Source organism: Phasianus colchicus, chromosome 20, assembly GCF_987193195.1.
Source record: "Phasianus colchicus chromosome 20, bPhaCol1.hap1.1, whole genome shotgun sequence".
NCBI classification, from domain to species: domain Eukaryota; kingdom Metazoa; phylum Chordata; class Aves; order Galliformes; family Phasianidae; genus Phasianus; species Phasianus colchicus.
Genome location: NC_143455.1, coordinates 4,293,059 through 4,317,096, shown reverse-complemented (window position 1 = coordinate 4,317,096; position 24,038 = coordinate 4,293,059). Strand labels below are relative to the sequence as shown.

At 46.5% G+C, this 24,038-nt stretch overlaps 1 protein-coding gene across 1 annotated transcript in view; it reads right to left on the bottom strand.

Moving 5' to 3' along the window:
• The window catches only part of TNRC6C (trinucleotide repeat containing adaptor 6C), an 86,702-nt gene extending 63,207 nt beyond the window's left edge, over nt 1-23,495 (bottom strand). The window contains exons 1-3 of the mRNA XM_090122058.1: nt 22,443-23,495; nt 8,185-8,284; nt 7,301-7,322 (exon numbers count right to left, since the gene is read on the bottom strand). Of these exons, the coding sequence (XP_089978184.1) occupies nt 7,301-7,322; nt 8,185-8,247 (85 nt within the window). The 5' untranslated portion in view covers nt 8,248-8,284; nt 22,443-23,495. The remainder of the gene's footprint in view (nt 1-7,300; nt 7,323-8,184; nt 8,285-22,442) is intronic.
• Nucleotides 23,496-24,038: the final 543 nt, after the last annotated feature.

Here is a 24,038-nt window from a genome sequence, read left to right as displayed (position 1 = left end):
GCCTGCAGAATTTGCTGTTATTAAGTACGGGCTGCCATCTTTAACAACTCAGGAAAAGCATTAACATAATCTTACAAAGGAAGTCAGGAGGCTGATGAGATTCTCGAAGCAGAGGAATGCCAACAGCAGGTCCCAACATAAGGTCCCTCAAGCAAAGGCTCCACACCGTGTCAGAACATCAGAATGCTCTTTCATTTCCTTTGTTTCCCCAAAACAACACTCTCCAGAATCTGCAGAGTAACTGCCTGAGGAACGTGCAGAGTGTCACAGCACAAAGCTGCTTGCACCCTTTCCAAGGAACGGGACAAGCAATGCTACAAAGCTGGCATGCACCTCAAATCCACCCAGCATCCTATGCTCCAAACCAAGCCTATGTTTGTCCCCTAATAAACCTCTCCTTCAAGCTTATGGTTTGCAGATCTTACAGACATTATATTTACATGGGATACAAGCCCCCTGCAGGCAGTAACACAATAACCTACCAACAGAGAGCACTCATCACATGGCAGGTAAAAGAAAGCTGGCAGCTTCTAACGGAGATGGCATCACAGCAGCAGTGTTTCCCATAAAAGAATGACCTCATAAGGCAGTCCTTAAGTTAAATGAAAACATATGTAAGGCTAACAACTAACAACCAACTTCAGAATGTAAAGGAGAACCAAACTGATGGAATCAGCAGCTGTGCATAACGCCATGTGCAACAAAACCAACCTGCTGGGTGGGTTAAACTCCAAGCTGAGCTCCAGTCCATCCTTCTCAGCAAATACAGAATACAGTGATGGCAAGCTTGCAAAGAAAACCTCCTCTGGTCTATGGTACGAGAGCATCTATCTCAGGTGGACAGGAAACATCAGACAACATTCCATTTCTAACTGGTAAATAGTTATTAAATAAGCGGACTAAAGAACAGAACATTTGCTACTGTCCAAACTGCTGTGACACCAGAAGAGGCAACAGTCTGACCATTTCACAGTCTACATGTTTAAATACACTGTTAGGCAATGCCTGTTACTGAGAAAGAGGCCTACTGCTGAATATGGAAGCACACACTGTGGGCAGATAAATAACCATAAAACAGCATGCAGTTTGATCTTAACAGCCACCATTATCATTGTGTAGCTGTGCTAAAATTTATATTCTATAATATACAGTTGTCAACAACTGTATTGGCAGTTGTTGTGTTTCCAGAATGCAAGTCGGGGATTTTATCCGAGAGGCATCAGCACCAAGGGGCACCCAGAGAATCAGGGCTAGAAAAGTCAAACTGGTGTTATTTCAGTTGTTCTTATTCTCTTCACAGAGTAGTCCTGTAGAGATAATGTCAGGATGTATTTATTAGACAATGTGAAGAGACATCTGATGAAAGCATGAAGTCCTACTGCCTTCAAACAGGACAACGTTCAGAGCATTTGACAAATACTTCTCATTGTTTCTAGTATGGGAAAGCTCACATTTTGACCCTGTTTTAAAAATAAATACACTTGGAGCTGTTACATCCTAAATCTGGTAAGCCCAGATCACTTCCCAATTGAGGAGACTGAGCAATGCAAGCTACAAGGAAGAGCAGAGCAATATTCTCTCTGCACTTACAAGTACACAGCCAAATCTCCGTGATGGGCAGCTACTGCAAGCTGTCACTAAGGGGTCTGCGAGAGGAACGAAGAGGAACTCAAAAACTTTAACAAGGCACACAGGGAACAGAATTGGAGGTGCCTGCATGAGCTGTAAGGAAAAACAGCATCTCTGTGCAAAGAAGTTGAAGCATTTTTCTACTTCTTTAAGGATCAGCTGCCCTGTAAACCCTGCTCAGGACAGGAGCACGTTAAGAATGTTGTTTCTGTTCTATTTTCAAATAATCCTGGAGTTAAATGTTTGTGTGTGCTGTTGTTTTGTTGGTTGCTTTTTTTTTTTTTTTTTAAGACAAATATTTTTATCAGCAACAACAAAAAACCATTTACAGTACTTGTTTTGATGCCTGATTATCTGGAAACATTCGTCTGAAAGTGTCTACAGCTTCACAAGAGCTACAGAAGACTTCCATCTTCAAAACTGGCAGCCCCCACTTGCAGGGCTCAGGACGCCCAGCCCTGCCATAATTCAGCTCTTCTGCCAAAATCCACCGGTGCTTACACACACCTGGCCTCTCAGTGGATACCTGTGATTAGAAAACCAACAGGACCCAAACAAAAGAACGCAGAACAGGAGTTGTAGGAAAAGTTATCCATACACTTACTTGCTACGCTAATTTTTTCTCCTTCGGTTCAAAATGAGAGGGTTGGACTAAAGATACTCCCAACATTGCCTACACTTGTGGGCAGAAAAGGCACATTAAGTAGCACTGAGCTGTTGTCACTACAAACTCCAGTGGGTTGTCACAGCCATCCCACATTCAACAGCAAGCAGGAAACCAAAGTTTCTCTCCCAGTTAACTCCAAGCAACCCGGGCTCATCTGTCATCTTCCACATGCAAATTTCTCCTCTAGATGTGCTGTCCCAGCTTTATACCACCTTCTTCTCTTTCTGACCAATGTTATGGAGGGACTCTATGAATTACCTTCCCATTCTATTCTCTTAGGTTGTAAAATCGTAATTACTTCTCCTGTTAGAGGAGTGATGTATCAGCCAGCTATGAATGAAACACATGCAACTTGTTTAAAGACTCTTGTAATAGCAAAACAACACAAAGATAAGGGGTGTCAGAATGAAAACATTTGCGTTACAAAGCCTTAACACATGGCAGTGGGTTATCAGCAGGTTATCACATGACTACATATTATGACCTAATTGAAGAACTTATTACAGCGTTCCCCTTCCTCCTGCAATGATGATTTGTGGCACATTTTGTCACCAGTGCTGAACTGTTTCATGCAAACACAACACTGAACTAATAGCAAGGGGGGTTGGAACTAGGTGATATTAAAGGTCTCTACCAACCCAAACCATTCTAGGATTTTGTGGTTTCTCCTACTCTGGGCCCTGGGGGAGGCCAGAGAATTATAAGTTTATGTCTGCAATCAGAAACCAAGAGAGCCTACTCCAGTTTGGAGGTCACACTGAGACACTGGATTAATGGTAACCTATCAGTAGTAAAGAGATACCAGACCCCAAATATCATCCAGTGTCTCTTACTTCTTACAATTGAAACGTAAGAATCTTCTCCATTTTACACTTGCAGAACCACAAGGGCTGGAAGAGACCCCTGGAGATCATCACATCCAACCCCCTGCTGAAGCAGGCACCCTACAGCAGGGCACAGAAGAAAGCATCCAGGTGGCTTTTGATTGTCCCCAGAGAAGGAGAGTCCCAACACATCTACGAGCAGCCTGTTCCAGTGCTCTGTAATCCCCACAGCAAGGAAGTTCTTCCTCACGCCCCAATGGAACTCACTGTGCTCCTGTTTATGCCCACTGCCCTTCGTCCTGTTGTTGGGCACAACCAAAAAGAGCCTGGCATCATCTCTAAAGTGAAAGTTTACAGTCTACGTTTGTAACCTCTCAGTCTGCAGATATGCAACTTTCCTGCCTCTGCAAGCTGTACATTAACATCACTGTATGGTGAGGATTCCCAAGAGACACAGTACAAACAGCCTGGGGGAGCAGAAAGCTCCAGACAACAAGCAGAGGGGAATGATGCTGCCACACCACTCCATCATAGGGCAGTGCTGACAGGGTTGCTGGGTCCCACGTTCACTGCAGGGTTCCAGCCATCGTAACCTTGCCTCATCCTGCAAGCAGAGAGCTGAAGGTCCCATCTTTCCATTTGAAAGCCATCATCCCTTTTCCTGGTCATATGCCAGGAATGCACAGCCCTGCACACATCATGAAGTAAAAGGGACAGACTGACCCCCTATGCTTTACAGTGAAGGAAAAAATGTTCTGCAGACTACCTCTCCTAATCAAAGAGTTAGGAAAGAATGTTCTAAGGCCAACTGAAAATGGTAAACAGTTAACTCTTTGCATCTGTACATTTGGAGATTCAACACTTACCTTCACTGCAGATGATGCTGGAGAATGGGGTACATGCATTGCAAGGGTGGATGCTTCAGTAACACACTATTATCATCACTTCAGCTACTTTATACTTAGCACCTGAGCTTCCATTTAGATAAAGCACGTAGAATTCAGCTGGCATGGGAGCAAAGCAGCCAGAGCCAGGGACTCGTGCACTTCTGTGCTCCCTAAATCCTCAGTGAGACAGCTGGACAAACAGCAGCAGCAAAATACCTTCACCTCGTAGCATTTGTCACAAGCACAGCTCTCCATGAAAAGTCTCCTGTAGTTATGAAGTAACAGCCATTTCCTGCAGTGGGAACTCCGTACTGTACAGCACCAAGCTCTTCTTGGTAGTTACAGCTAAATGCTTTCATTACAAAAGCCTTTATATATACATAAAGTTTCTTCATCAAGAGCACAGAAAGCGGTGAGAGTTTACACATCTGAAATAAACACTAATGGGCTGTGTTCAATGGTGCTGCTCTCAAAAAATTACCATAAAGCAGTAACATGGGAGCACAGCGTGCAATGGGAACGTGTTCATTTCCCACCTCATCTAATTCTGCAGCGCTTCTCTCCAGCTTAACAGGAAGACTAATTTGTTTTCAAGTAATTGAGAAACAGCTCCTTATCAGTTCTTCAAATGCCTTTTTTCCTTTCACACATAGCCCAGAACTGCTGCCAACAGCGAACTCATAAGAGATTCAGCCTAAAAGAAAATACCAAACAATGCTGCGGAAAAAAAATTAGAAACTGAAGAAGCTGCTAAGTAGACAAGACTTAAAAGAGCTGGTTCTTCATTTAAACAACAAAAATAATTTGTTTAAATAGACACGAGAGCAACACGAGGGAGCACTTCCTACCCCTGCACCAGTGACTTCAGAGGCAGCCGCATGCCTTCCCTCTATTGGTGGAAGCACGTGTTTATTTTGGAAGGGTTTGTGCTGCACACACAAATGCAAACAGCCAGCCTGCTCCGAGCTGACAGCACACCATGCTCACACCCACAGGAAACCTCTTTCCTCCTTCCTGAGGCCTCACCAGAGACCAAGCATGCAACAGCTTCCAACGAGCCACAACCACACACACGGAGCTAAATTGCTAGATGGAACAGTATCCTCTTTTTCTTTTTTTTTTTTTTAATACTACACTAAGAAAAAGCGAGAAATGCAATATTTATAAAAACTTTAGAAGTCTCTTTCTCACAGCACAGGTTTCCAGCACAACATAAGCCAACCAAAAAAGAAATCCTTCTCCACTGCTCCAGTCCCGCAGCTTCTCCCATTCCAGTCACTTCCAAGAACTGCCTTCTCCTTCACAAACACAGCCAGGAGCTAATAAGAAACAGCATAAACACGTTGTCCCAACCAGCTGAAAAACAGAAACTGAAAACTGCCTCCCTCTGCCATCTCTGTATGATTTTCTTCAGCCTCCTCCAGCAGAACCCAACTGGTGGGAGTACCTCCCACTGCCACCGCCACCCACAGCTGCACAGCAGAGCCATGCCTGCACCAACAAAAGGAATTTGTGCTCCCCTGCCAAGCTGGCACATTCTGACACAGCTTCCCCTGCACACCCAGGCTGGTCTCAGACATTGGAAAGATCACAGCAGAGAAAGTAACATCCGTGCTGCAAGCAGCTCTGCTATGTCACACCTTACCTACCCCAAATCCAGATGCAGTAATGTTTTGCAGAAGGCTCAGCCCCCATTTGGCTTCAATCTTTGATTTAAAACAGCCTGTATATGCAATAACTGCTGCAGGCAGCTCACCCAGCTATAGTGCCATTCTGCCTTTACAATGAATTTAATTGCTTTCTCCCAGATATGAAATAAAATAATTTGGTGTTAATCCCTGTGCTGCCTTTAATTCTAGTGGCTGTTGTCATTCAACCTTGGAAATAAAATAAAGTACGGGTGCCAAAGAGACAAAGATAAGGGACAAGTACTGAACTCACAGTTTTAAATGCAGTCCCTACATTTAAAATAAATTAACTCAGGTGTTCCTGAAAAAAAACTTGGATCTATATCACCATCCTTATAAAACCTTACATCACACTCGATGGTATCAAACATAAATACAAAGTTATCACAGCAAAGACAAAAACCACACTATGCCACACAGGAAAGGAGATGGCACTGTGGCTCCATGCTGTCAGGAATCAAGGCCCATTAATTATGTAAAAACGAACATAATTAGTTACTGTGACAAGAAAAACAACTGCTATTGAGATATGATATTAAAGTCACTGTAGCACTGAATCCTTTTCACACAGAAATGAGTTGACAAAAAATATTACATATTTTGGAAACTAAACTACTTCTGAGATAGAAATCATACCTTGATTCCCAATTGCTCACATGCTTAAGATTCTGAGAGGAAAGGTCACAGCTATTGCTGTCTTCCTTACTGCTATGAACCACAGGGCAGATGCAACACAATTCAGACTGAAGCTTTCTGATTTCACACATTTCTCATGGGAAAAAAATTGGGGAAAAAAAAAAAGCGTGCTGATAAATTATTTGTCCTCGTTTCTCCATCGTGTACTTAGAAGATTGTTTTTCTGAATTCAGTATTACTGAAGAGAGAATTAATTTCTGCTATATAAATACATAAAAAGCGTTTGAAACATAAGTTGTTTTGTCAATCCCATATGCTAGACTTGGCTCTTTTCTAATTCCCAGCCTTTGGAATTTGAGAAGCTGTACTTGCCAGTCTGCCACCTAATTACACAGCAATAAACGTGCATTAACCAGTTCAACACCAAGCTGCAGCCCTGACTGCTGCGTGGTGACAAACAACCCAAGGCACAGAGCAGATGGCAGAAAGCTGCAGAAGAAAGGTATCACACCTGCCTCACCTCCTCACCTTCGGTAAGGCCGCAGCTTCACCACCATTTCCTCCACCCAGGTTTCTCATGAGCTCAAGGAACCAAATTCACTCACTACACTGAGTTGAATTGGGGCTGTAGGATGGGGAGATGTGCACTTTTTGGTGGCAGTGAGCTGTCTTTGAAATTGAAAACTACATCTGTCCTGACATGAGGGGAAAATTGATAACATAGAGTGTGTTACATTCCAGTTATTTCATCTGTGCATTCCTACCAAAAAGGAGCCATGTGACACCCGAAGTAGAAACTTACTCTGAGAATCCAGTATGAAGAGTTGGCTCCTGCAACAAGGATTTAGGAATAGAACTAACGAGACACCCCCTCATTAAAAAGGAACATAAAGGACAGAACACACACACATCTTTAAGCAAACTTTTAAAACACCACGTTGTTCACCAAACGAATAAACGTAAATTTACCTTTGGTTTTTTGTTCAGCAGCCTGAAAAAAGAACAGAACAACAAAAAAAAAATCAATTGTCTGTCAATATTCAAAGGGACACCTAATAATTGCAGAGCTGTAGTCCTGACCTTTTGCAGACAACGCCTACATAAAGCGGGCGTTAGGTCTAATTACTGATAGGAACTAATTACTGATAGTTTTAATTCAACTTCATGTACAGGGAACGTAAGAATGGCTATCTTTGTCTGACAACAGCCCAAAGCTGCTGCCTAACAGCAGGAAGAAGCACAGCAAGCACCAGCCCCCACTCAGCCTTCCACCACCCGAGGCTCAGAGATGTCCTGAACCAAGCAGGTCTACGAAACACTCACAGAACTCAGTTCCATGAATTTGCCCAGTATCTCTTGTGAAGCCCCATCCTTTTTGCCTGTTTCAATTCTACCCACTTCTCTTTCTATTTGAGGTGTAGTTTTTGAACTACTGAGCAAGAGAGCAGTTCCTACCCTCACCCTCAAGCCCACATATGATTAAAGCTAACTCCATGTACATACAGAAACAGTAATAACTAAAAGGCAAGAGAATGCAAACCACAGAAAAGATGAAGTGGCCTCGGAACCCACAGCCACTCCAGCATCAATTTAGGGTAAGGCAGCTAACTGTGCACTGATGCTGACAAGGAGCATGCACGCCGTGCAGCACTGCAAGCAGCCACCACCATCCATGGATGGCCAACAGCTCAGAGCTTGCTAATGAACTGTCACAACTGCTCTGAGCCCACAGCCTCACTCAGAGCTGATGGGGCTGCTCACTGGTGTCAGAATTAGTCAAAGTAAAGGTTACAGAGCTGTATCCATATGATACAAGTAAATGAATACATCAGTAAGAAAAGAAAAAAGCAAACCTTTTTCTGAGCACCTTCCTTCTTTTTCTTTTCTTCCTGCTTTTTCTTTTTCTTTTCTTCCATCAAATGTTCCTCTTCTTGTGTTTCTTCCTCTTTCTCCCTGAGGGAATAAAGGGTGGAGAGAGCTTTTCAGTAAGATCAAATTTACCTGGGAAGGCAAATAATCCATACTAATGTTGTTAGCTTTCTAATTCGCATCTCTAAAAAGGGCTGCTTCTAATGCTGGAAAGAAAACATCACAAAAAAAAGCTGTTCAAACCAAAATGAGCAACAACTAAAACAGTAGGGGATGGAAACTCTGAAATAATAGATTTGGAACCCCTCTCCTCCATTTCTACTTAATGCTGTATGGAAAGAAGACTTAAAGCTAGGGAAAAAAAAAAGCACCAATCCAACTAATTAACGCTGGCTTCCTAATGCTGTGATTCTCAATGTACCTTGAGGATTACGCACGAGTACATTACTTCTGAAGTGTTTTGTTTTTTTTAAATCAAATGCTTGTTTTCCTCAGATGCATCACTTTTGTTCTCCAGAGGAAAGAAAAAAAAAAGAATCATAAAATAAAGTCTGGACTAATTCAAATTATCCTATTTTCTGTTTATCCTATAGATTGGAGCATGACTGTACAACATTTTTCCACGGGCACCTTGGTTAAAGATGCCAACTCCAGCCAAGCAGGAATTCACCCCAAACCAAGGACATGCACCTGAACCTCCTCCACCTGAACCTCCCCTTCTGTGCCCTCTTTGTCCATCGCTGCACCGAACAGCCCTCACAAGGAATCCCCCGCAACGCCCCGCCAAGCAAATACCAACAAGCAGTAAATGAATTATTTGCAGTAACTGTTTTATCTTCCTTGTCAGCTCTTCAGAGCCTGATCATTTATCAGCCTTACAGATCTTCTGAAAAGACTCCGTTTCTGATCGGCTGAAACTACTGCAGCTCTTATTGGATTAGAGCTTCTGAGGCATGATTTGATTTTCAGCTTTTCCAGTCGCCCAACAATACAGGCTGTGGCCATTACAGATACGTAATGCTTGCAGAGCTGCACAGCGCTCCCAACATCCAAAAGCAGCTTTCCTATCCGTATTACCCAAACACCAAGTGTCCCATTGCCAATTCCCAGCTCTGAACACACACACACAGCCCTTGCACACACAGTAGGGCACTCCAAGTATTTGCAGGACAGGTATGGCCATAGCACAGCACAGCAGGGAGGTCAGCACAGCTGGAGGCAGGACCTGAAGCACCTCAACCACATCCCACGTCACCACAAACTCGATGCCCACACAACTGCCCTTATTCACACCAGTTCCCAAGTGGTTCCAAACACTGCACTGCCCCATGCTTAAGGCACACTTGCAAGAGCTGCAGCTAGGAATCCGCACGGCGCATTTAGCATCGCGTCTGAGATGGGTACTTGAAATGGCAGCTTTAAACAGACTCTTTATACAGACTCTCATAGAACTTTACAAAAAAAAAAAAAAATGACTTATACTGCCAAAAGAAACAGTTGAAACCGTAATAGCTGTGACTTTCTTCCCGTTGGCTCAGTAGAACAGAAGTCCCCCGGATTTCAGTGACTACAAAGCAGCTGCATCCACTCCCTGCACTTCCAGCGCTCCCTAACGAAGTCCCACCACACTCTACAAAGCCCACACCTCCCAGGCTTCTACCAAGGGAACTTCCAGCCCTTCTCCCGTGTTAAAGCAGGTGACTGAAGCAAGCCAAGTGGGAAACAGTTTGGTCTCCTGCTGGTACTTCAGCAAACCAGTGCTGTGACAGCAACTCCAGAAAACCACAACTGCAGTTAAATCCCTTTTAATAATCACTGCAGTGTTTTAAAAGGCAGGAAAAAATAATTCAAAAAGTCCTTAATTTCGAGTTTCCTTTGAACTATGAAATCACACGCTTCCCAACTTTACTGGTAGGTCTTTTCCCCCCCATTCAGTTCCCTGAATCACGCTGCACTCAGCAGCACACCTCTCTGCTCCCACCTTGCTGCCCCCCAAAGCTGCTGCTGCTCTGAGCACAAAGTGCCATTCCCTCCCCTCCACCCCTAACACAGCATCCCAGAGGATTTTCTAAATCAAAGGACAGCAAACACGTTGCTTCATTAAAAATACACTGTATTTTATTACCGTATTATCAAATCAATTACAACATAAGAGGTAGAAGTGCCACTCCTAGCAGAAAACCTGTGTGTTTTTTTTTTTTTATATTTCATTTCTGAGTTTAAAATAGCCTCAAATTAACACGGAAAACGATACTATAATTTTTAATGGAGTTCAATTTTCAGGAGTGATTTACATAATGACACTTCTGAATACATATGCTTTAAATATGCTTAAAATAGAAATAAAGCTCCAAGTGGCCTCTGGGATGGCAACGCTCGCTGTCACTTCTAGGCAGAAATTAGTCATCCCCGAGCAAAACAACAGGAAAATAATAAAAACAATGCTATATTAAGTTCGATTACATTGTCAAAAGCCATGTGTTGTAGTTTTACTTCCCGAGTGACGATTCAATCTTTATTACAGGAAGTATGCTAAAGAAAAGAGAATACAAAGCTCATGATTTAAAGCAGAAGCATCTTCAGATATATTTGCATGAGCTTGCCTTTTTCATAAAAACGGACCCAAAGTATCAAAGCCACGGGAGATTTTTTTGACGAGCAAAACCCAGTTTTACTTTGGTGTTGTTTTTAAAGAATGCAATTAGCTCATAAATCTGAGCCTAAATCCAGGCTTCCAGCAGAGCACTCGAGCTGAGGAGGCTCTCCTGCAGTAGGAAGGTGAGCTGACAGGTCAGTATCAGAACAGCCTGCAAGAACTACGGTTACCTTCTGTCAGTCTGTGCTCATTACAGAAAGTCTGCTTTTTCCCCTAAAAAAAAAAAAAAAAAAAAAGAAACCAATCTAGGTTGATTTTTTTGAGCCCAGTGAAAAGTTTTCTAGTTGGCATCAGACACCGGATCGCTTTCACGTCTGAAAGCACAGCTGGCATTCTGCACTGCTCCAACCTGACATCCTAACGGGATTCTGCAAGAAGCCCTTTGGGAATACAGCATTCTGATGCAAACTTCAAGGGCTGATCCATGTCATTACATGTAAGCTTATACCCGTCCTATGCCTCATCCAGAAGCACTGCAATGGCCAGCCATGGGACAGAGGTACATCCCTGCCTGTGCCTCCATGTGACACAGCTCCAGTCTGAGGGGTTTGGACAGCACAGACACAAAACCATTCAGAAGGTTCTTGCAGATCTGGTTCCAAACGGCAGCAACAAAATAGGGGAAGAACACATAAAAAGCAGCAGGTACTGGAAAGGCAGGCTGCAACAATTCAGGACAACTGAGAAACGCTGCTGCAGAAGAAAAGAGCCAGGTGCTGTTTCCTGGAAATGACAAATCCAGAAGAGAATGCAGACACCCCAACCCAGAGGAGGAATGCTGACAGAGCCCCATGCCACCAGCAGCCCCCTGGTTTCAGAGGGATCAACCAGGGCTCCTCATCAGCCCGTTGCTCACACTGCTTCCTCCCTCATCCTTGCTCTGCCCAGCCCTCGGTGACCTGCCTGCAGCTGATCCCAGCAGAAGGCAAAGAGCTGGCAGGAGCTTAACCAGCAGCAGGCTTCTCCTTGGTACCGAGGCTCAGTCATTAATTGGGAGGAGTCAGAGCGGTCCTTAATGACCAGCTCTCCAATCACCTCAAGGAAGAAAGAAGTCCATAAAACCAGACCAAATGAGAATGAACACCAAACCAGAACAAACATAGGTAAAAAAGTCAATAATCAATTAGCACATTAGAAGTGACAACAAAGCTAAGTGCTTTGGGAACAAGCAAGAGGAAGAATTTGTTTGATAGCTTGCCCAGGGGCAGCATCTGGGCACATACCAAGCAGTGCCAGCAGCATCCCCTGCTGCCTTCCTGGCCATAAACGGCCAGAGAACCCAGCCCCAAGCAAGGATCCCATTGCACGGTCCTTCAGTGCTGCTCCTGATCCTGGGGAGACAGCCCAGCTTCTGAAGTGAGCTCCTATGGACTGACAGAAGGTGGAACTACACGGGGCAGCAAAAGTAAGAACAGCTTTAAAAGTCTTTAAGAGAAATAGGACGGTTTCCCCACTCTCTGGGCCTGATGTAACTTACCACAGGACAACTGTATCCAAGTCATCCTGATTACCTGGAAGGATCTGCAGGAGATGGGCAGCAGCCCAGAAGACTGGCAAAGAGGCAAAGATTGCACCTCCAACTTCAAAGGGGAAGGGATAACAACATCACTAACAGCTAACAAGGACTTGTGAAGAGAAGCTACATCAAATCAGCTTGTTGTTTTCCCTATGGCACAGCTACAGGCATTTTTAACAGGGAAAAAAGAAGATGCAACAGATGTAATTTATTGACTTTTCAAGCAAGTTGTACAGCTTTTTTTTAAGAAAAACACTGTGCTTTAGTCAACACAACAGGGTAAGGAAACACAGGCTGAGTGACACTATGGCACAGTCAAGCACTCCCCCTTCCAAGCAGGCAGAGATCCCATGGATTTGGTTGCAGTACATCACACACGTCCAGCAGCATTCAGTACTTCTATTAATCACTTCGCTGCTGGAAAAATGCGTGCAGTGAGCTTCCACAACACATCAAGTCATGAGGCTGCAAAACTCAGCCAGACAGAATTCAGGAGAAGCAGATACAGCCGGGATGTGGTCTGAATTACAGCAGAGTGCAATTCAGCAGCAGCACAGGGTACCATGTTCAGCATCAGTGCGGCAGGAATTAACTGGGAAACCATCAGCTACACCACTGAGGACAAGGTAAGCTGATAATGTGTTTTATGCACAGGTATGAACACGCAGCTTGAAACTAAACCCTGTAATTTGAAAGTCTGGGTGCAAAATGTGTCGCTGCAGGGAATCGTAAACGAAGCTTGAGGAGCATTTGTTTGACCTCCATTTATGATTTATTAATCCCATGCTTTGGGGCTTCTGACTGTTAAATTACGTCCCTGTCCTGCATTTGTCAATACTTAGTGCATAATTTGACTTGACAAGACTTCTCCCTTCATGTGAAACATCAAAATATCATCCTCTGCTAACTGTGGGTCTGCTACTTTGGTTTTCCCAGTATCTGGTCAACCAATCTTGAAGCATACAAGGCAAAACTGATCATTACCAGGAACAGGATCCTGGCTTCTGAAGCCACAGAAACTCCATCAAGACCCTTGTGCATAAACAAACCACGACAGCCTTTGCTCTTCCATGGACTGCACAATGCAATTTCAGCTCTATGGCATCTTGGTGTGCATTTGGTTTTGTCTGCTGATTCGTGTGCAGGGTACTGGTGGGTATCTCCAGGTCTCTGATGCTCTCTGAACCCTTCTCCACAGCCGCCAATAACTGTGAGGGATTACACTTGATTCCCACACCCCACTTCAGGCTTTCTTGAAATCACAGCCCACTTTACTAAGGTGGCAAGACATGCACAGATAACTGAATTCACTGCTGAAATTTAAGCAGAATGGAGCTGCCATTTGAAGACAATAACAAACACTACAGGTTTAGCTGAAAACAGGATGTGAAAAGCATCACATTCAATTAAAATACCTTACTGAAACTATGGCAGATTATTGGTCGCCCAAGAGACTGAGTTAATAATCCTTTACAATAGAAATCCCACCATCAGGTGAAAAAAAAAAGAAAAAGAATGCTTGCTAAGACATCTCAACCTCCAGCAGCTGGTGTCTCCAGCAGTGCCAATTTGGACCATTGGTTAAAGAGCATCTCCAGTGTGACAGCACCTCGAGGACAGTGCCAAGTGCTATTTACTGCAGGACCCAGGCTCGCCTTTCAGTTTCCAGTTCACTCAACAATAACTTTTGGTGACCCTACTTCATATACACATAATAGAAGCAAACCATCAGAGCAAATTAAATTCGAATCAAAATAACGTAGACTCAACAGAAATTATCATTCAATTAGAGATTAAAAACAAAGTAATAGAACAAACCATGGAGCAACCCGGCCCTGTTTTAGCTTCTACTAACCAGCACAGGGGAAATCTCAAAGAGAAAGGCTTTCCTGACGGAGAATGCAGGCTGACCACAAGGAGCAGGTCAGATGCCTGAGGTCTGACCACGCACCAGCACTGCTCAGTCCCAGCGCACAGCTGTGGGCTTTGGGGTTTTGCTTTCCATCCACAGGCTGCCTTTCTCACTTTCTCGAGGATCACTGCCAGAGTTCCAATGAGAACGTCCCAACTGACGTGTCAGGTCTTTATTACTGAGCACTGTAAAGCAACGCTGGTGGAGTTGTACAGCAGAACTGTGGGTGCAGAGGACACGGCAGCCACACATCCAACCAGAACGAGAAGGCTCGCTCGCATTGCATTCACCACCCAAAGCAGGTGATCAGCATTTGAAAACATGTTAGGAACAGTTCCTCTAATCTAGTCTAGTTCCTGACTAGATTTAGCCTCGCAGCACTGCCTCCCAGCCAGTGCTACTTACCAGCAGACCAAGCAGCACAGAGATAGTTCTCCTGGGAGATAATGCACGATGGAGAACAGCTCTGCAATCCAGCAGCAGAGCAGCACGTGCTCATCTCTTCCAGGTACTACATGTCTTCTGCAAACGCTTGAGAAGAGCTCAGTGACAAGAGGCAAAGCCTCCAGAGCAGCCAGCTGCTCAAATAAACATCACCCATCAACTGACCAAGCAGCAGAGGCAACCCGTGGACAAGCAGCTGCTCAGATGTTTGGCAGGACCTGAAGAACAAGTCAGAGCACTGCACTTCCAGCATAGCACATGTGGACACAGCTGAGGAGGAGGTCAGGGAACAGAACAGGAGCAGCAGATCTTCTGCTCTGGGCTCTGTGTGCTGATCTCTCCATAGCAGGGCTGGAGCAGCCAGGCAGCACATCACTGCATCACCAGGCTTTGGTGGCAGATGAAGGGGACAATGAACAGTCAGAAAGAACGCAGCTTCTATGCAGGACTCCTTCATGCAAACACAGCTAAAAGAGATGACAGGTACACTTGCACAGCTAACACGACGCATCATTTTGCCCCTAAGGTTTCCAGCGCCCTCAGCTCTGCCTTCCATCACAGCCACACAGCAGCACTCAGCTATGTAGCCATGTCACCTGACTCAGCTGTCACCCATCTGTGATCCCCAGAGGCCCTTTCCACTCCTGTGGCATTAAAACCACTGCACAGATGAGCCACAGCAGCCTACAGAAGGCAGTCCTGGGAGATGGCATCCTGCACCTCTGCCTTGCCCAGCTGAAAGAAGAGCCAGAGCTGGCACGTGGCACCAGGACAGCAGGCAGGGCTGATGGGGGACCAGAAGGACAGAGCCTGCTCAGGACCTCAAGATCTGGGGCTCAGAAATAAACAACTATGCCATCTTTCATCCAGTAGGGCTCCAAATGGTACAACACAACTCAGGGATCACCAGCATGAGATGAGGTGAAAAAGGGAAAGCAGGCATCAACAGCACCCCTTCTTGTAGAAGTCAGGAGGGAAGCAAGACCAAAGGGAACACTAAGACAGAGCTATATGCTCTCATAACATGTTTATTCCCCTAAAAGATTTCAGACTACAAGCCCTTAATTTCCTCCTTCTGCATTTTCACACTTGTTGGGAGAGCTCATTGAACATTCAAGTTGTTGTCTCCGAGTTTTCCAAATACCGTTCTATTTAAAGGCACTGTGAATAGGGAATTCAATTTATCAAGTGAATGAAAGAAGAATTCTTAGCAGGAACCCTGGTGAGCTAATCAAGAGTCACAATAAAATGTCAGGGGTCCTGGAATTCTCCGCAGGAGGTTAACACCAAATCTGATCTGAGCAAAGGAAGACAAAACATACTACAGGCTAATGAACTGCGCTCGAAAACTGCACACTGCAAATATGGGGGAGTTTAAACACAAATGAAAAAAATTACTTGTTTTTGTATTAATACATCCCTAGCGTTTAACTACAAAAACCAAAACATTGCCCTCCGTGACTATTTTGCTCAACTTAAATACATTTTGAATCAGTTTAGTTGCTGTTCCACTGCATCTTCAGTTGCAGCACGTTGCTGAACGAGTAATCCTCCTTTCCATTAAGTTTAGAAGTTCTCTGTTCCACCACTTTCTATAATAAAAGCATCTGGCTACCAATTCCTGCCAATGATAAATCTATCAAGTACTCAATTAACAGCTGAACTCGGCATTTTTATTATATACTGGAATATCAGACCCACCATCAGAACGGATTATCACCATGTTTCAACCAAGCAAACGAACAGCCTCTCCACTAGGGAACCAAACTGCTCCCAGTTGCAGTAACCACCACTTTAGAAATCAATTTATAGTGAATCATCATCTCTGCAATGACCATTTCACGCCTTCAGCTAGTCTATAAAATGCCCAAGGGAGCAAATATTCTCAGAAATACATTGGTTGCTCCATCCAAAGAGCACGAGAGCATTATTTGGTAGAGCAAATTCTCAGCTACTGTTCTGCAACACCATCACCACCATCAGCTGTGCACTTTCTCCAATGATGAACAAGAGCCTGCATGTCACACTCAGGGGAGGTGACCACCGTTTCTGTCACCACTGCCAAAATGCATCACTCTGCCTGGCTGTGCTCACACCCACCGCCTGGTCTCCATTCGTTAACCTCAATGGCAGTGGGTGCCATTTTTTCTTCACAGAAGAATTCGATTCCACGTTTGCTTCACGTGCTTCCATGTTAGATGTTAGATTGCTCCTCTGCTGCCATCTGTCACACAGCAACCAAACGCAGTGGGTTACAGGTGGGAAGGTTCAACCTCTGTATCACCAACATGTGCTTCCAACGGTGCGGGCCAACATCAAACAGTAGGAGGCATTACTTTCAGAGCAGCCCTCCCACACTCAAAAGGCCTGTATTATCTGTTCAGTAGATGCAGACAGGACTCCAGAAAGATGAGTGCTGCTTGTTTGGGTGCTGACAGAGGGGACAATTTCAGTACAGCTGGGCTATCAGAGCATCGGATCAGCATCCGGACGCACAGACCAACACCTATCACCTACCTCACCTGCTTCCAAACACATGGGGCTCTGTTGTCACCTTAACAGTTCTTCCACCAACGTGTGAAGAATGTCTTATCTTCACAAATGCAATTAGGAAAAAAAAATTGATTTTATGAAGCAAATTGCAATGGATCCACCCAGTAATACAGCCATTGCTTTATTCAAATATTCTGCTTCAGTGTAGCACAATATGAAAAGCAATGTATTCTTGGTGCCCAGCGAGATGAGACTTGGGATTGCTGTTTTCAAAAGCAAAGGACTTCAGAAAGCTTGATTAGAAGAATAACTACTGGAGAAGTAATTCTATCATACTTTCACTAAGCTCTTTTACCCTGCTGTTTCTAAGCAATCTTCTCTTGACCGCAGCAATCACAGACCAGATTTAGTTCTACACCTGGATTGGACACCCACACTTGATGATCAGCATACTACAAAGTATTCTGTAGCATTTAAATTGCCACAAGTAGGCTCTTCTCCTGTACCACAACACGCTATAGCTTTTAAATGGCTTAAGAAGACAGACCTCTTCACTATATATATCACCTAACACCACAAAGAGAAACCAAACTGTTTCACAAGCAGGAAAATGAAGGGGTACATTACAGACAGATGTGATGAGCACTCTTAGGCCAGTGGGTTATTCTGAATTAACAGGAAGTTTTTGCAGCGTCACAAACCAAGACCAAGACAGAACACAGCCGAAGATGGAGACAAGAAGGACTAGACGTGCAGATATGGGGTATCTTTCATTTTGCAGCCTGGGTAGAAAAGAAGCTGTTGAGTGAAACATTCATTTCAAAGCTGAAAATGGGGCTGAAACCAAGGTATGCCTTTTAGAAGCAATTCTCCTGCATTAGGGAAGCTTGGAACTCATTAGAAATACTGAGAGAAGAGGAACGTTGAGACCTGCAGGTGGACAGAATGACAGCAGTGGAAGGCTCAGAAGGCATCCTGCAGGCTGGCTTTCCCAACACACAGCACCTGCAGGGTTGCAAAGCTTTCCAACGCCTCCTAACTTGGTAGCAACATAAAGAAGAACATCTACAAAGTTACTCTTCCAAACATATCCTGAGCTGTCAGAAACATTGCAAGCAATACCAAATACCTGCTCTGGTTTTCAGCCAATGGCACAGGAATAGAGCCCAGCAAAATGGCAGCACTGACCCAGCTGTGCAGCTGCTCTTCTCAGCACCACTGAGCTGCTTCCTGCTTACGGTGGTTTGCAATGAAGCACCGCACTGCTGCTCTGCTGTTCGCCAATAACCACTGCTGAAAAACACCCCCGCTGTCAGCATCCGAAATTAGTATCAGCCATAGAAACCTTCTGGGATTCTGAGGAACTAAGAGCCCCAGTCAGACCACGCACAGCATCAGGCTGTGCTTAAAATAGAGCAGGCAGTCTGAACTCATTATTGATATGAGCGCACGCTGACCACGCAGCGCAGCACCCAAGGCACAGCCAGCACCACATCCAGCCCCAGATAAAAGTTCTGCCTCTCCGCTGCTTTTGCGAGGAAGTCCTGCAACAGCAGCACTGCTGAGAAAAGCCTAAGCTTCCAGCAAAAACAGGCAGGCTGAACACAGGAAGGGGAAGAGGAGGAAAACCAGTGCAGCTAAGGAGAACCAGACATGCCATTTGGGGGGGGATTTTCTTGCCCAGATCCTAACACAGGCGCTCCCTGTGATGCATTTGGGAAGTCACTATGGGAAAATGCATGCAGACCTCACTAACAAGAAACTAAGAAAAATTCAGGACAGCTCTGCCTGCAGAAGATGCCTGTGGGCACACACTAAGCACTCCATAGCCCAAGGTGGTTTTTTTCCCCTTGGGGTGAGGGCTCTCTTCCTCCAGCTGGTAGTCGCATGATAACTATTTCGAGACCTATAGACATATTTTTATCTGGGGCTTAATTACACAAAGGGATGCCAACCGACTTGACGAGTCAATCTTCCTCCCAAATGAAAGAAAAGTCTCCAGCAATTCAGTGCTTACTGCTAAGAAAGCAAACACACACACAGACGTGGGATAAACATCACCTATTTTAATACAAGGCAAAAAAACAACCGTTCCCATTTCATAGAATCGCAGAACGACTTGGGTTAAAAAGGACCATAATGACTGTTTAATTTCAACCCCCTGCTGCGTGCAGGGTTGCCAACCTCAGGACCAGGCTGCCCAGAGCCACGTCCAGCCTGGCCTTGAATGCCTGCAGGGATGGAGCATCCACAAAAGTGAATTCTCATAAGCGAGCTTCTGAAACAGAATCTCCTGATTGAAATCTAAGTCAATGTAGTTCTCAATCCTTTAAACGAACGTGCGTTTCAGAAGCAAACTGCAGAGAGCTGTTTATTACAAACGACTTCCACCTCCACAGCCCTCAAAGGCAAACCATCAAGCTGTGTGCAAAGCTAGACAATCTGGGCACGCAGCCATAAGCCAGCACTGCTGCAGCACAGATAACTGTTCTCACTCTCGAGCCATCCTTGGCTGTAAACCCATGGGGAAGACATCCAGAACGCAGCCCTCGCTGCCGCCAAAGCTTCTAATGTTTTATGAGCTTGAATTGCAACTACGGCTGGGAATACAGCACTGAGAAATCACGGCGCTGCTTCACATCCAGAGCTAAGAGCAAAACCAACTCCGAGGTCGATTCCTGCTGCTCTGAAGACTTAAATCGCATCGAGCCGTTTCACAGATGTCTGCGGTGAAATTCAGTGCTCCTGCACGAAGAAAGTGATTCCAAAAAAAGACAAAAGAATCAGCAGCGCGTTCTGAACTGCCGCTGCAGTCTCAGCAAACGATAGCAGCTCTGATATCATTTGAAGCTGCTCTGTAAGCAGTCTGTGCAGGAGGAGGCAGTTTGTTACTGTGACCAAACTCAGACGTTTTTATCTCGTGCGGCAGACATTAAAATGCATTAGTGCCAAAGCAGGAAACTGCACACCAATGAGGTTTCACAAAACGCAGAGCTGCTCGTTGGAATCCAAGTGATGTTGATCACGACTAAGCAGTGATAACACAAGCAAAGGTCTATCTACATCCAGTAATTAAGATGTAAAACTAAGCCGTGTCTTTGGTAGACGTTTCTCATAAATAGCTCAGAATCCTAAAGGAAGATCAAATAATACTTTGATTCCTCTGCTTTCACGCCTCAAGAACCATCTTTGATTGTACCACCAGCATTTACCAATGAAGAGACCGTGCAAAGCACACAGATCATTTAATAACGCTATTTATTGTCACTTCTGGATCACCTTTCCATTCAATAAAGTGTATTTCTCTTCTTAACACTATTTGCTGTGGCTGATATCTTCATAACGCAGCTGAACACCCCAAGCCATTATCACTAGAAGGCATCAGCTGATGCTAAATTGGCTCGACTGCAGCGTCACAGGCATTTAAGAGGTTTCCTTATCATTCATCTTTAATACCAAAGGATCGACAGGCTCCTACCTGCAGCTTCTAGGCCAAAGGGAAACCTTCTAATGGTATTACCATTATCTTGTCATCTGAATTTTAAACAATTAAAACAATAGCCCTTGTGTTGCACATCTCCACTGTAACCAAAGATGATAAATGTTTAATCGCTCACTTCTCATGTTCAAAGTCTTACATAGGGCACTGATTATTTAGCAAAACAAGCAACGTGAATTCTACCTTCAAGCTGCTATACCTTCCAACAGCAGCAGCACATGCATTAAGAGATGAGGAACAGACTGCTTCACTTCCTAAAGGTTTGAGTATTTTATTTTTAAAGCTGCAGGTCCGGTAGCCAACACTATCCAGCAATTCTTTCCAAATGAAAGCCTCTTTTTACTAAAGCAAAGGATGGCTCCACCCCTGACCTCCTCCTTCAGCTTGTTTTGGAAAAGGGCCAGATGACAGCATTTGGAAAAGCGCTTGTTTATCTCGGTGAGGCCAGCTGCTAGGAGGAAATAAATGTAAGTTAACATATTACCCGTTCCCACATACACGGCTCTTGGTTAAGGCTTCGCAACTCAAACCGAAACCAAACCCTTCTGCTGGGTTTTAATACCAAATGGCCACTGAAGAGAGGAGCTGCACCTCGCTGTGAACCGACTGGGAATTGTAGGTCAGCCCGAGCTGACAGCAGGCAGCAAACCCCCACCGGGATGAAGAGTCCTTTCTGAATGAAGGGAACCAAAAGCATAAATAAAATCCTTCTTTCCTATCCTCCTAGGCTGCTGTAACACTACACCTTCTTAAGGTGTAGTATTAAGGTTAAGGCTAACCAACAGTTGGGGACACGGGAAGATGCTGTGCTTGGCAAAGCCTTCAGCCTAACCCCGGTTCGCTGTTACTGCTTGGCAAAGTACGGAACTTGGAAGCTCTGAGTGCTCCACCTTAGAAGCATTTTTGTGCCCAAATACGCTTTCATGCTTAGGAAATGTCAAAGTCTTAGAAGGCCCGACTACAAAAGGCCAGAACCGCTTCCTTTAAGAGTAAACAAAAGACGATGGAAGTCAGGAAAACCACAAGTTGTTTCATTAATAGGAAAGACTCATCGCAGAAATGAATAAAACCTAAAACGAAGACAAACGGCAGGTTTTCCAACCACAATTCCAGGCTCCGGGCAGCGCCATCCCAGCTGGGACCGAACACTCCTCCTCGGGGCCGGGCCGGGAGCGCCCGCACGGTGCGCAGCTCCGCACCGCGGCCAAGCGATGCCCGGGGCCGCAGCGCAGCACAGCGCTACGCGGGCGGCGTAACCGCACTACGCGGATGGCGTAAATCCGTCCGTACGCGCAGCGTTACGCGCCCGGCGTAACCCCTCCGAGGCGGACGGCTGCGGGAGGGAGGGAGAATTCTGCAGCAGAAAGGCCATGACGTAATAAGGATTACGGCTAAATTTAAACAGGCCGTGGTGCTGCGGGACGAGCGGCCTCGCATCTACATGGTGATCAAGTAGTCAGGAAGTACGACTAGGACCGTATGCAGAGAAAGGCAGTGAACTCTAAAGTTAGCAATTAATTCCCATAACCAGCCCTGCAACACATTATGGGATCAGCCTTCAATACGAACCAACGCGACGACCGCAACCCCCGGGGCTCAGTCACCGCCCCCGGGATTCGAACCCGCGGCTGCCGAGCCGCACACAGCGCACCGCAACAACGCTCCGTCCGCCGCAGTCACAGCGCTGAGCCCCGCGGGTCCCGCACAGCCCGGCGCCCTCACCTTGTGGTCTGCTCTGTGCGGGGCTCTTTGGCAGCTTTCGGTTCGGTCTCGCTGTGAGGAAACGAACAGGGATGTCGTCTACGATGGAGGGGTCTGACTGACGCGTTCCTTTCTTATTTTAAAGGTTGTTTGTTGTGTTGGTGGTTGGTTGGTTGTTTTTTTTTTTTTCCCTCTCTTTCTGTAATTGTACCCGTAATTTCACGAATCGATGCGAAAAAAAAAATCTCACACGGCCAAAAAATAATAATTAAAGAAAAAAAATGAAGTTTTTGTTGTTGTTGTTGCCGTCGTCGTTTGTCGACACCCCCTCAAAGAAAAAAAGAAAAAAACAACGGCACAGAGGAGGAGGACGCGCACGGAGGCGCGGGGCAGCGGCGGCTCCCGGCGGAGCGCAGCGCGGCTCAGTCCGTGCCCGGCGCGCACGGTCCGCGCTGCAGCGAAGATCCGAACCGGGTCGGGAGGGGCTCTGCCGCGTCCCGGTGGGTTCAGTCCGCGTGGAGGGGCATCTGAGGAGGTGAAAAGTGCAAATCAAAAAAAAAAAAAACAAAAAAAAAAAACCCAAACAAACAGGAGAATCGAATCAGCGAAATAAAGCGCGGCCCGCCGGGGCACGGTCCCGCAAAAGGACCCCCCCCCGCGCAACGCCCGGAGCGGCGTTCGCTGCGCCCTCCCGGGACGATCCGCACCGCGGGGCCGCCCCGCAGGAAGCAGCGGGAGGGGAGGATCCGGCGGAGTCCCTCCGGAGGGGGGGGGGGGGGGGGGGGGAGCGCAGCGGAGGTGCCCCCGGGGCGGGGGTTCGGGCCGGGCTGCAGCAGCGGGTGGGGGCCGCGCTCCGCCGCTCGCTCTCGGTGTCCGCTCAGTGCTGTTGAGCCGGGCCCCCGCTGCTCCTCCGCGCCGCCGATTCGGACGCCACCTCCGCCGCCGCCGCCGTCCTCGGGAGCACAGCTGCTGCCGCCGCGGCCATTTTGTTGCTAACTGACAAGAGCCGCGCCGGGCAGCGCGAGAGCGCGGGGAGGCTCCGCCGCGCTCCCCGCCCCGCCCAGCGCCGCTCTCAAACAGGAAGTGCGGCTCCCCCCCTCCCCCCGCCTCTCCCCTCAACGGGCCCCGATCCTCCGCCCCGCGCAGCCACGTGACAGGGGAGCCCCCGCCACATGCAAATGAGCGCCGCGGCCGCAGCCAAAGAGCGGCGCGAGCGGGTGGCTTCGCCCCACCCCTCCTCGCGCCCCCCCCCGCGCTCAGCTCCTGCCCAGGGGGTGGGGGGAGGGGGGGGAAGGAGCCGCGCGGTCCGTGCGAGCGGTGCGGTGCGGTGCGGTGCGGTGCGCGCAGCTCTGCCACCCCCTCCCCTCCCCCCTCCCGCAGTGCAAACGGCTATCGGTGCGTGCACAGCCCCCGCCGTGCAAATTAAGGTTGGTGTGTGCACGGCAGGCTGCCCTCCCCTCCCTCCCCGTTCAAACAGGCATCGGAGCGAATGGGTAGCAGTGCTTTTATAGCCCCCCCCGTGCAAAGAGGCAGTGGCGCATTCGCGTGCTTCTCCCCGTGCGAACAGCGGCTGTGCCAACGGGTACAGCGCGTTCATAACAACCAGCGGTCCATGCG